The sequence below is a fragment of the Mytilus californianus genome, unplaced genomic scaffold, assembly GCF_021869535.1.
Source record: "Mytilus californianus isolate M0D057914Y unplaced genomic scaffold, xbMytCali1.0.p SCAF_7, whole genome shotgun sequence".
NCBI lineage: Eukaryota > Metazoa > Mollusca > Bivalvia > Mytilida > Mytilidae > Mytilus > Mytilus californianus.
In genome coordinates this window covers 82,443,930-82,458,093 of record NW_026262723.1, presented here as the reverse complement: position 1 = coordinate 82,458,093, position 14,164 = coordinate 82,443,930, and the positions used below count along the sequence as shown (strand labels likewise).

At 33.2% G+C, this 14,164-nt stretch overlaps 1 protein-coding gene across 1 annotated transcript; it reads right to left on the bottom strand.

Annotated features, from left to right (window-relative positions):
* Nucleotides 1-3,345: 3,345 nt before the first annotated feature.
* LOC127707455 (intraflagellar transport protein 27 homolog) lies at nt 3,346-14,122 on the bottom strand. The gene is made up of 7 exons (XM_052211980.1): nt 14,001-14,122; nt 12,460-12,539; nt 11,403-11,462; nt 9,866-9,925; nt 7,605-7,722; nt 7,099-7,208; nt 3,346-3,520 (listed from the first exon to the last, which is right to left on the bottom strand). The coding sequence occupies exons 1-7, from the start codon at nt 14,035-14,037 to the stop codon at nt 3,422-3,424; spliced, it is 564 nt and encodes a 187-aa protein (XP_052067940.1). The 5' UTR covers nt 14,038-14,122; the 3' UTR covers nt 3,346-3,421.
* Between the last annotated feature and the right edge of the window lie 42 nt (nt 14,123-14,164).

Sequence of the window (14,164 nt, the reverse complement as noted above, 5' to 3'; positions counted from 1 at the left end):
CATTTCCTTATGTATTTTAAACGCGAGAAAGCAGACATAGATACTCTTTCCGAATGGATTAAGGCTGAGAGGTCATTGATACAAATCAGAATTATAAAAACTGAATGGGTCTATGAATATCCATGCTACATCAATCTTTAAAGACCCAAATGTTGCAAAACACCTGTACTACCTCCATGACTAATATGTTGTTGTCCCCGCAGATAAAACCCCAAACAACGTCGTTTTTGTGTGTAAATCACATTACATAAACTGCTTGATAATTGAAATAGGTATTCACAATTCACTTGGAAACTCAACATATACCCCTACGACACTTACCAAAGAGGAAATCCTGGATAATCATAGGTTTGTTCTATGTTCCTTTGGAATTTCAACCAAAGATGAAAAATTGGATCTTCCATCACTGTATAGGATACCTAAACTACATAAGTGTCTTTACAATTGCTGGGTCTTGCAAGTGCTCTACGAAACATCAATTTTATCAGCAATCAAAGCCGGGCTTCAAAGTTATAGTGAAACTACCTATTCTAGAGGTGGAGTGAATCAGATGTGGATACTAAAAAATTCTTAAGAAATTTTAGAGTACATTTAATCTAAAACTCTTTCATCGTGCAATATTGTTTAAACATTTGACTTTTTCACACTTTACACAGTTATTCCCCATTCCAAACTAAAAGACAAATTAAAAAAGTTGTTCCTGCTTTGTTTCATAAAAAAAAATGACCAACGTAGATACAAGTATCTTGTTTAAGGGAGGGATAAATCGTACTTTGTAAAAAATCACTCTGATTCAAACAAAAAATTCTCTGAAACTGACATTATCAAGATGCTTGATTTCTTGATTGACAACATATTTGTTATATTTGGTGGACGCTTTTTTCAACAAACAATCGGCATTCCCATGGGACTAACTGTGTTCATCTTCTTGTTGACTTGTTCCTTTATTCATATGAGGCTGACTTCATACAGGAACTTCTTAGAAAGAATGAAAAAAAGTTGGCAGTTTCATTTAACCTACTTTCCGCTATATAGATGATGTTCTCTCACTAAATAATTCAAAATTTGGTGACTATGTTGAACGCATCTATCCCATCGAACTTGAGATAAAGTACACAACAGATACAGTTAAGTCTGCCTCATATTTGGACTTACATCTAGAAATTGACAATGAGGGTCGGTTGAAAACAAAACTTTACTTCAAAAGAGATTATTTCAGCTTCCAAATTGTGAACTTTCAATTTCTATGCAGCAACACCCCAGCAACGCCTGCATACAGAGTATATATCTCCCAGTTGATACGATATTCAAGGGCTTGTATTTCCTATCATAATTTCCTTGATAGAAGGTTGCTGTTCACAAGGAAGCTATAAAACCAAGAGTTCCAAGTGGTGAAGTTGAAATCATCCATTCGTAAATTTTACGACGCCATCAAAAGTTGGTTGACCGTAATGGAATATCCGTTTTACTGACGAAAGAGGATATGTTCCATTTGTCGTAACTACAATCCCGTTCCCTTTTCCCGAATGTGACATACTGAATTAGACTTATTACCGGGTTTGTACTAACATGAGCAACAAGACGGGTGCCACATGTGGAGCAGGATCTGCTTACCCTTCCAGAGCACCTGAGAACACCCTGAGTTTTTGGTGGGGTTTGTGTTGCTCAGGCTTTAGGTTTCTTTGTTGTGTACTGTTGTTTGTATGTTTGTCTGTTTCTTTTTTAGCCATGGCATTGTCAGTTTATTTCGACTTGTGAGTTTGAATGTCACTTTGGTATATTTTGCCTCTCTTCTAAGGTATATAGTCTATATATACTATATAGGTATGTTTTCATAAACAAGTGCCTGAGTTCATGGCCATTTTCGAATGTTGATTTCGTTGGTGAATGTTTGAAGAGGATTATTTGAAAGCTGCTTATGGTTGTGAAATCTTAAATCAGACTTACTGCACAAAAACAGTAACCCACCACAACTTTACATTCCTGATTTCAGTCAGGAACTTCGTCAAGAATTGCTTTGTTTTTTATTCTAAATAAACTTTGTGTAAATGGCATATCTTTTGAAGTCTATTTTCAATTTATTCCTTAAAAATTTTTCGGATCTTGCTATGATCTTGAGCTTGACACATGGTATGGACACTTGTCTAAGGCTTAAGAACCACATTCTGACCTCTAAGTTGATTTTTATCGTATCGTTTAGTTCCTGTATCATGACGTATACCTCACATTTTCATTAATTAATCCTAAATTTTGCTAGTCCTATTTAGTGTATGTCGCTGTGACTGATTTCCCCCCCCCCCCCCCCATTAATGTCATATGAAACTTAAAGTTTGAAAAAGAAGTTGAATATGTTTTATATATTTGAATGGCTAGGTTTTACTATAAAACAAGTGTATGTAAAGTTTCTTGTAACAAAAAATCCTTTATATTATCAAAATCTTCATAAATGTACTGCCATTGAATTATTGTCTTCCCGTACACTAATTCGCCAATATTTTCCCGTATGCAGTGACCTTAACTACGAGACCTCTCATTAGAACTTCAGCAACCACACAATGGCAAGTGCGAGGGAAAACCGTGATGAAAGGATGTAAACAAACTTGCACTGGAGGGTAAATAGTGATAACTTACAGAAAAAATTATATACAACAAATCATTCAACAATTTTTAAGTAAAAGTTTAATTAACAAATGGGAACGCATGGAAAATAAAAAAAAAATATCATGGCTCTTTCAATTCGCTTATTTGTCACATGATCCACGTGCTCTGTGATGATTGTTAATCACTGTCATGATCCAGTGAACTTCAGCAACAAACTCGAAAGATAATAAGCTTGCGATCAACAATCATTGAATGAAATATTAAAAAAACTTTTACCCCATATTTGACAACAAGAAACAATTTGGAATTATAGCTTATTATATCTATATAGGTATCATTTTTCATCGAAATCCTATCACAAAAAATTTCTCAAAATTTTTGAATTAAAAATTGATCTAAAAAAATCAATTTTGTCAAATCAATTTTGTCATTGGGAATCATTTTTGTATAGGATACTATAATTTATTTGTCAATTATTGTTGAAATTCGAACACAAGCAGATGTTTCTCAAAAAAAATTTTTAAACTAAAATTTTTTCCAACAATTTGTTTCCAAATATCACAAAACATAAATGGGACATTTCTTATTTTAAGGAATTAACACTGTTAAAATTTGAAAAGCAGCTGACGAAAAAAATTGACTTATTGTTCAACATAGAAGTGCAAAAGAACAGATAGACAGACAGAGTGTTTTCTAAAGGATAAACACCCACTAGTCAATGAGGCCTTAGTAATAAAAACTGAATGTAGTGAATGAATTTTACTTCATAATAACAAAAAGTAGGACGGAATGTAATAAATAATTAAAATGTTTCTGATGATCATGTGAGTGTTTTAAATGTCTCTATCTTGTCCTGGTATAGTTTGTAGAACTCATTAGCCAGGTAGTAAAATGAACCATCCACATTCTGCATTTCTTTCTACAATAAAAAAACCCCATATTTATTTACAAATTAACATGCGCTATTACAATATTGGTGGCTTTTCTCTACAATAAGAAAAATTGATTTCTAATTGTAAAAAGGATATGATGGATACACAAGAAACAACAATCTAATGAAATACTAGATATTAAAAAACAAGAATGTGTCCGTAGTACACAGATGCCCCACTCCCACTATCATTTTCTATGTTCAGTGGACCATGAAATTGGGGTCAAAACTCTAATTTGGCATTAAAATTAGAAAGATCATACCATAGGGAACATGTGCACTAAGTTTCAAGTTGATTGGACTTCAACTTCATCAAAAACTACCTGGACCAAAAACTTTAACCTGAAGCGGGACAGACGAACGGACGGACAGACTGAAAAAAATAATGCCCCTAGGTGGGGCATAAAAATATGACAAATCAGCACATTATTGTTGTTCATCATCTGAACAGGAAGGTTCAATCATGAAATGAAGATATCACATCTTTCAGCAAGATCAAGACAGTACCTAGCTGCGGAACCGTAGCTCATAGGTCCTTATGATATTTTTTGACAATTTGCCAATCATAGAGCTACGGAATTTTCCTATTTGAAAACGTTCGGAATTGCGACTCAAGTCGCACTTATTTCCCAAAAATTTATTGTTTATCGCCTCTGCATAGCTTGTCAATGTATATAATTCATTTCGTTAGATATTTTTCTAGGATATGACATACCTATTTATGTTTGAATATTCATTTCCTTGACACTATTTTCTAATTATTTCCTTTATCATACATTCTCCGCCTATTTTGTTCAGCCATATTGAATCTCGTCGTGACATCATAAACTAGAGGCTCTCAAGAGCCTGTGTCGCTCACCTGACTCTACTTTGGTTTTAAAAATCATGTAAAGATAGATAAAAATCATAACAGATACCCAAATAATGATTGAGGCCAAATTTGGTTTAATATTGTCCCCGTTATTCAATAAAATATCCTGGTGGCCATCTTGAACAGTAAATCGGCAACAAAGAAGCAACACTTGGTCAGCACCTCATAAGGAACATTCATGCCATGTTTGGTTTCATTCCATTCAGTGGTACTCTAAAAGAAGACATTTGTATGTATTTCCCATAGGGTCCTATGTTAAACTAAGTCCCCCCAATGGCCATCTTGGATGATGGATCAGCTGCAATGTAACAACACTTGGTCAGCATCTCATAAGGAACATTCATGCCAAATTTGGTTTCATTCCATTCAGTGGTTCTCTAAAAGAAGACATTTGTATGTAATTCCCAAAGGGTCCTATGTTAAACTAAGTCCCCCCCTGGCGGCCATCTTGGATGATGGACCGACTGTCAAGTAACAACACTTGGTCAGCACCTCATAAGGAACATTCATGCCATGTTTGGTTCCATTCCATTCACTGGTTCTCAAAAAGAAGACATTTGTATGTATTTCCCATAGGGTCCTATGTTAAACTAAGTCCCCCGCTTGCGGCCATCTTGAATGATTGACCAACTGCAAAGTAACAACACTTGGTCAACACCTCATAAGGAACATTCATGCCATGTTTGGTTCCATTCCATTCAGTGGTTCTCTAAAAGCAGACATTTGTATGTATTTCCCATAGGGTCCTATGTTAAACTAAGTCCCCCCAATGGCCATCTTGGATGATGGATCAGCTGCAATGTAACAACACTTGGTCAGCATCTCATAAGGAACATTCATGCCATGTTTGGTTTCATTCCATTCAGTGGTTCTCTAAAAGAAGACATTTGTATGTAATTCCCAAAGGGTCCTATGTTAAACTTAGTCCCCCCCTGGCGGCCATCTTGGATGATGGACCGACTGTCAAGTAACAACACTTGGTCAGCACCTCATAAGGAACATTCATGCCATGTTTGGTTCCATTCCATTCACTGGTTCTCTAAAAGAAGACATTTGTATGTATTTCCCATAGGGTCCTATGTTAAACTAAGTCCCCCGCTTGCGGCCATCTTGAATGATTGACCAACTGCAAAGTAACAACACTTGGTCAACACCTCATAAGGAACATTCATGCCATGTTTTGTTTCATTCCATTCAGTGGTTCTCTAAAAGAAGACATTTGTATGTATTTCCCATAGGGTCCTATGTTAAACTAAGTCCCCCGCTGGCGGCCAACTTGGATGATGGATTGGCTACAAAGTAACAACACTTGGTCAGCACCTCATAAGGAACATTCATGCCATGTTTGGTTTCATTCCATTCACTGGTTCTCTAAAAGAAGACATTTGTATGTATTTCCCATAGGGTCCTATGTTAAACTAAGTCACCAGCTGGAAGCCATCTTGGATAATGGATCAACTGCAAAGTAACAACACTTGGTCAGCACCTCATAAGGAACATTCATGCCATGTTTAGTTTCATTCCATTCACTGGTTCTCTAGAAGAAGTTCAAAATGTAAAAAGTTAACGACGACGACGACGGACATCGACGACGACGGACGACGGACACCAAGTGATGAGAAAAGCTCACATGGCCCTTTGGGCCAGGTGAGCTAAAAATAAGAACAGATAACTCTTATAGAAAAACATGTGTTGGTTTGTTTACGTGATCTTTTATTCGATTATCATGACTATTTGCATGAAGGAACATTATTTTGATCATTAATACGAAGGGAAATAATAATTCCTCCCTGCACTTTAAAAAATTTGTGTTAATTAGTGTTCCAAAGCCTGAAAAAAACACAAATCACACTAAGTGACAAGTAAACAAACCAACACATGTTTTCCTATTCTGTATGTGTTCTTTACCTCCAACATAGGAGATCAACGATATTAGAGTTATCCTTTCTTGTTTTTGGTGACGTCACGACAAGATTCAAAATGGCTGAACAAAATAGGCAGAGAATGTATACAAAAGGAAATAATTAAATAATAGTGTCAAGGAAAAGAATATTCAAACATAAATGGCTACATCATATACTAGAAAAATATCTAACGAAACAAACTACATGTATATACATTGACAAGCTATGCAGAGGTGATAAACAATACATTTTTGGGAAATAAGTGTGACCTGAACCTGACTCGCAATTCCAAATGTTTTGAAATAGGAAAACTCTGTAGCTCTTTGGTCCGCAAATTGTCAAAAAATATCATAAAGACCTATGACCTATGAGCTAGACAGTACCATGGTTGAAAGAAAACAAAGTTGACAAAATCTGAAAACCGAGACAGCATTAAGGGTAAAAGTAAAAAAGGTGCCAAAATCTAAAAATCCAGAATAAGGTCAATATTTTGTAAAGAAATATATAGGGGAAAAACATATTAACTTCTTCCACTCTTCTTGCATGCAGCTCAATGTTATTTACTCATAACACCATAATAACCTTTACATACAAACAATGTAAACCTTTTAAGCAACATTATAATACTTTAAGCTAGTCCTAAAACTACTTATCAATCTTTTCAAAGCATTTAATTTTTAATTTTCTTAACGGGAGAAAAAAATAAATTAGCTTGCTTTTTGTACAGTGCACTTGAATATTCCAGTTAAAACCTTTTTTTTTTTGTATATCTAAAAGTCCCCCATACTTACTGCTGAGCATTCAAAATATTTGAGACCATTTGAGTTTGCAAATTCCTGACCAGCTTTAGGACTAATTAATCTTCTTTGATCTAAATCTATTTTGTTTGCTACTAAAACACCTGTAAAAGAAATAATGAACAAAAGATTTTATAATTTTCATTTTATTTCAATTCCAAATCTATTGATCTGTGATTTATGAAGAAAAGTTCTTTCCAACAGATCTGATTTCAAGGCTGCATATTTAATTTTCAAATGAAAACCAAATTTCCAGAAAGATTTGTAAGTTGGTGTTCAAAAAGAGAGCCTGTACAAAAATATTTCAAGCTAAAGATAGAATTTTTACTGTAAATTACTGTCTGTAGGTACAAAATATAGCTGTTTTAAATAAATCAATTATGTATTTTACAGGGCTAAAACTTTGTCTTCAAACTCTAACTTGATATTATTAGTTAAAATGAATTAAATAAATGTGGATAAACAAGTCCAAAGTTCTGCAAATGCATGCATATCATTACCTGGTAGTTGTACATCTGGTTTTTGTGACCGCACCCTTTCTAACCACTTTGCACAACTAGAAAATGAAGTTTCACTAGTGACATCATAAACAACCATGATAACATTAGGGTGGTCCCACTGAAAAATATCAAGAATAAAGATGTATTAAACAACCATTTACATTTTCTTTAACAAAAAATTGGAAAATTTATCCATTTAATTACCTGAGTTATCTCCCATGATAAATCAGTCTCTTGAATATGAAATAAATAAGATTTTCTGTACTACTCCATATAAGATAAAAACAAAATGTTTAAAGGAAAAAACCTAAATATTTACTGTTTACTAAAATTCTTTGTAAATTTGTTTATGTCAGTTAAACCTTTAAAACAAGACTAATCTTAACTACAAAGTTTCCTGTGTTATTGGATTGATTCAATAAATGGGTGTCCCACCTTAATGAAAATATTCTTTACTATAGGATTAAATGCCATTTTAAAGGAATTTATTGGTGTATAAACTCGACCAATTCACTCACAAACAAATAAAAGTCCAGGACTTTTATGATATGTTTGTGAGTGACTTGGTACAGTTTATACACCAATAAATTCCTTTAAAAAGGCGCTTAATCCTTATAATACTTCAAAATTGGAGATTAGGAATTTATTTTTCCACACTCGTAACCTCTATCACACGTAAATTGTATATTTGTGTCATTGAATATGCCTGGCGCATGAATATATTTGTTGGTTAACGCAAAATATGTACTCCATGAAATTTGCAATCTGATAAAAAATAAACTACAAAAACTCTTATTATCATTCAAATGAATATTTTGTGTTTATTATTTAATTAAACTATTAAGACCTATTAAAGCAAATTGAAAATAAATTTTGTTAACGTCGATCATGATTGTGTCATTATTGCCACCATCTTGTTTACATTGGTTACAAAAAGAAGTTCGGTCAACATCGTCTATCGAAAAATAAACAACGTCAAGAACAACTACCGGAAGTCCTCTCAACCAATCATATCATCGTATTCTTTAATATGCAAATCATATAAGAATTATATATAATTCATTGATACATTGAAATATGTAAATGTTATTTATGATGTAATCAAAACATTTCTCAACTAAACTGTACTAAGTCTGAATAAGAGAACTATAGTTTTGCAATATTATAAAAATTCAACAGTATTGTCTGAGAAATGAGCTATCAGCTATCGTGTATATGTATTTACAAAATTGAACCAAAGTCAGTAAAGCATCATATGCATGTGACAAACATTCAATTAACCTAGAAATGTGCTGACATACAGGTTACAAAAAGATAATGGTTGTAAAATTATCACTGACATACCACAATGGGTATCAGTAATCTAAACACAAACTTAACCAAAGTCAATCTAGCATAAAATAGTAGTTATAGCGACCCAAATGAACAGTGTGTTACAAATTATTTCATTGAAGTGAAAGGACATGGTGTTTTCATGACATATAATTCCTACATTAGGGGTCCTTCATTGAAGTGAAAGGACATGGTGTTTTCATGACATATAATTCCTACATTAGGGGTCCTTCATTGAAGTGAAAGGACATGGTGTTTTCATGACATACAATTCCTACATTAGGGGTCCTTCATTGAAGTGAAAGGACATGGTGTTTTCATGACATATAATTCCTACATTAGGGGTCCTTCATTTCTTTACTTTAACTTTTTTGACAATTTTCTCTCATCTTTATATATTTTGACCTATTTTGCTCTATTCATTGATTTTTTTTATCCTTTAATCTGCACATTTTGCACTTTATTCTCTATTTAATAAACCCCATCCAGACCCTCCTACACGCACTTGAAAAAATCTAAAAATACTATTATAGTTTGCCTGACAAACACATTGTAAATACAAAGAGGTGATATAAACATTTATACAACCACTTGGCACATCAATTTATGTGCTACCTAACTTAGCAGGAAAGAAGGTATGAAAATAGCATATAATTCTTAAATTTTGTAATCTTTGTTTGATAATTCTTGATCTGGGTTGATAATTCAGAACTCATAAGTCCTGGTTATTGCCCACAATTTATTTCATTGAAGATCATATGTTCTCCTTTAGATGTTCTTTATCATTTACTGTGTTGTTAGTGTTGTCTCAATAATGATCCCCCCTTATCGTTTTTTATTCACAGAACTGACTTGTTGCCTCCCCCTAAAAAATTAAACCCTGTTAAATTACAATTAAGGAGTTTTCTCACTCCTACATTTATACTTACAAATTTCTGCACTAAATCAGAAAATATTTCTTTTCCAGCCGAATCATTCATAAAGAGTTCCTGCACAAAACCAAACATATATATATAAATGTATATTATTACATAAACATACACAAGTCACATAGTTTAAATTACTAAATTATAATTGTATTAAGTCTCTTATCAACTACTACTACTAGTTTGCTAGTTTGTTGCATTGTAAAAAGGTGGACAAACTGATTTACCTAAACTGTGTTACACTGACGATGTGTATTTCAACATGTGTCTGTCCCAATTTATCTGATGATGGTGAATGAACAACTAAAACATACAATGGTTTAGTCTATCAGTGCATGTTGTGTTATACTTAAATATGCTAACAAATAAAATCCTTATCAAATTTTTCACATGATAGGTAAATGGAGACTAGCTTGTTTTGATTCTGATGATGTTTGAACAAGTGAATCTGTGAGCTACTGAGCACTCATGATACCCCCGCCCGCTAAAAGTATAAGGTAAACAGGAAGTTGTTGAGTGATGAATCTGAAAACACATCACACGGTATAGCGACTTATACAAACCCTGAAAACAAATTTCAGAAATCCTTGTATTGTAGTTCCTGAGAAAAATGTGACGAATAATATTCAAGGGACGGATGGACAGATGGACTGACGGATGGACAGACAGAGGTAAAACAGTATACCCCCACTTTTTTTAAAGCAGGGGTATAATAATTACTGTAAATTAAGAGATTTTTCGGTGCATTTATTATTGTGATTGTTGAACAAATGGCACAAGTATAAGATCAATCATTGCGATGTCAGAAAATGCTTCGTACAAATAATGCAATCAAAATTCAATATGATTGTTTTTATTTTTGCGTAAACGTATCCCTTTGTAATTTTCGCAACACCTTATAAAAATATCACAAAATTTCTGAACTTACAGAAGTCATTCTAGAGTTAAGGAATGGTTCTTTGATCACCAAAAGCTAGGCACTTTTCATTTCACTTGATAACTCAAATATGCTTTCAAGAATTCTTATGAAACTTTTACACGCTGATTTTTCATTCAATTACACAAATACAAATTTCAGCTTTCAGTGATTTATAGAAGGTTGAATGGTGCACTTAAAATGCAGCTGTTTGAGTGGCCAGCTGAAGCCCACCTCTGGGTGCGGAATTTTCTCACTGAATTGAAGACCCATTGGTGGCCTTCGGCTGTTTTCTGCTCTTTGGTCAGGTTGTTGTCTCTTTGACACATTCCCCATTTCCATTCTTAATTTTTATAAATTAATTTGTAGACATTTAAAATTGGTGTTCATGTGGATAATTATATAAACAGTGAGATACAATACACATGAAGTTCTTTAGAAAAGATAACTATTTGGTATGTGTTTTTCTCATTGTTGAAGGCTGTACGGTTTCCTGTAATTACTTACATCCACTTCATTTGAACTTTGGTGGATATTTGTCTCATGGCAATCATACCAAATCCCCTTATTTTTATAACTATAACAGATATTGTTTTGCTAGTAATAGATAAAAATATAGCTTACAACTGTATCTTTTGTATCTGGTATATTAACATGTTTCACCAACAGTTCTACACCAGTTGTCTGAAAATAAAAGATTTAAAATTAATTGAACTTACATACTTATGAAAAATTCCAATTGTAATCCTGACCTAGGATTATCTCCCTTTTTAGTTTTGTACAACCCTTTGTATTTGCCTCTCTACGATATAGCTTTTTAGCACCAATGAAGTGTGAGGCAAACATCAATCAATCAACTACTAACTAGTGTTTTTAGATGTTCATGCTGACGGTTAAATTAAAAGGTGCATAGAAAGTAGCAAAACTGACATGTTAAATTTTGACTTACAAGCAAACAAATTACTTTCTACATACATGACATATATTTCGGTGTCAATTTCAATTAACATGATTAATGATCAATTTGGTAATATTTTTTTTAAACTAAGGTAGCAGTTCCCAAAGATAAAATTTACCTTAGATGGTTGAATAATAATTTACTTGGATATTTTGTAACTGACCTTTAAGGTTTTGAAAATCTTAAAATATTTCATTAATTTGGCTACCCACACTTTTGGTATTGATTCTACATGTTCAGGAAATGGGTACACCCAAAGCAAAAAACAATACAATTCATCCTCTTTATTCACATGAATTTCTCTGTTAAACAATAGTTGATTTTTAAATAAATGTGTTGTTCAAGCCTAAATATGACATAACTTTGTTCTACGAAGACATCAAATGAAAAGTTGAAGGATCAATGTGTTTTTAACAAGTTTGAACTCGACACATGCTTCTTTGAACAGGTACCACACAATCCGATTCTAATGATTTGAAGAGAGGGAAAGACAATTAAGGATCATAATCAGTCCTAAATAGTAGCTACATTCAGTATCACAAAATTTTACTTGTCAGCAAAACGTAGAAGCTTAAGAATTTGACCTCACCTGACTTCACATTTGTTTTTTCCACCGCTACAGGGGTACCTATATCTGATGGTGATGCTACAAAGTGATTTTGGATTAACTGCGTGAAAATTAAGTCACTGGACAAGTACCAGGTTAACAAATTATAAACTTACTACTGTGTAATTCTTAGGAAAGTGTGATCCATCACTGTGAAAAACTTGACATATGGAACTTTTTCCTACAGAGGAGTCACCTGAAAAAAATTATAAGGTTTCTGTCAAAAGGCTAAATATCAAAACTCATCTATTAGATTTTATAAAGATGACATAAATATGGTTAATCAGTACCTGCATATGCTTATAGGACAACTTGAATATACAATACAATGTACCTCTAGAGTTGTTCTCAAATTCTGTCAATGTTCATGGACAGAAATACAGAAAGGATGATTTCTACATATTCCTTTCCTCCCCCGAAAAAAAATGTCAAGGGTAAAATAGTAAAATAAAGCTCCTGAAAATATTACTGATGAAGTCATAACACTTTCTATGATGTTTAAAAGTATAAGTTGCCTTTAATTCAATCACTTGATAAAAAATAATTTAAGTTCTTTCAAATAAAGGTTTAGTTTGACCTCAGTCCCACAGAAGCTATTGATATTTTGCAAATGAAAAGTAGGATTTCAACTTTCTATGATTTTAAAAAGACAAAAAATCCTTCACAGATATTTCACTTTATTTTATCCCAAGATATACCAGTTTGTACTTGGCCAAGTGATGTAACTACTAAACTCCTCCAACGCAAACTTTTTAATACATTATTGAAATCCATTGCAAGATCTGGCATGAACTGTGCAGGGCCTCATCCTATCAATTCATAATACTAATGCCTTAACCCTACATTGTATACGTGTTAGACCAAACCAAAAGAAAACAGGGACATGATGGAGAAAAAAGTTACACCTTACTGTAGTCATGAATGTCAATTGCATAATATTGAAAGTTCACATTGACTACTAGCAGTGTCTAGGCATAATTCAGGCATAGGAACTTGTCTACGGGTAAGAAATATATAGCCATGCATTGTCTTCATGCATAATTTCTAAAAAGGAAAATCATTGAGAGCTTAGATTATTAATATGAATACATGATGATCCAAATAGTTCTTTTTCTCAGAAATATTTGGCGTCACAAAGCAAATAACCTAGTGTCATAATACACCTTATCGTTATTTGGAAATCTGCGCCACTTGAACTTTTGACGTCATACATTAATCACTTTTCCATTGTGGCGTCAGATATTTTCTATTGTGACATCAAAATTTTACGGGCACCTTTGTGATCTCCAGTAATGGCGGACACATAGCGATAAGGTGTATGTCTTATTACTCCAGGTCAGCCCATTCATAAAATCGAAATTTGAATTTCATGTATTATTTGTGATTTTCATAGATAAACACTTAAAACAAGTTAGATGAGCCTTGGTCACAATTTTCCAATATTTCAGATAGTCATGCCCTACCTTGTGGTTGTTATAGTGGATAGTAGGATACACCTGTTTTAAAGAAAATTTACGATAACGGCTATCCGGCTATTTATCAGACGTGTAGACCATACATGAACATTATTATGTAGAATATATCTTTAAAAGTAAAATAAGGGCTATGTTGTATTCAAATGAGACTTTTATGCATAACTAATGGACTTAGAACTTACCAACGATTATACATTTTGCTCTTAAACAAGTTGGCATGGTGTATTTTGTTGGAAATGTTGTTATAATATCAAAATACTAATTGTTCAATGTTTTGGTAAATGGCAAGGAATGTACGAATTATTTATGTTGGACTGTTTGATTGGATCATTCGTCCTTAGTTGTC

Coding starts and splice junctions, on each gene's coding strand:
- LOC127707455 (XM_052211980.1), bottom strand. CDS start 14,037: ATGCCAACTTGTTTAAGAGCAAAATGTATAATCGTTG. Junction 12,540..14,000: donor AGCAAAATGTATAATCGTTG/GTAAGTTCTAAG, acceptor AATTTTTTTCAG/GTGACTCCTCTGTAGGAAAA. Junction 11,463..12,459: donor TTCCTAAGAATTACACAGTA/GTAAGTTTATAA, acceptor TTTTATTTTCAG/ACAACTGGTGTAGAACTGTT.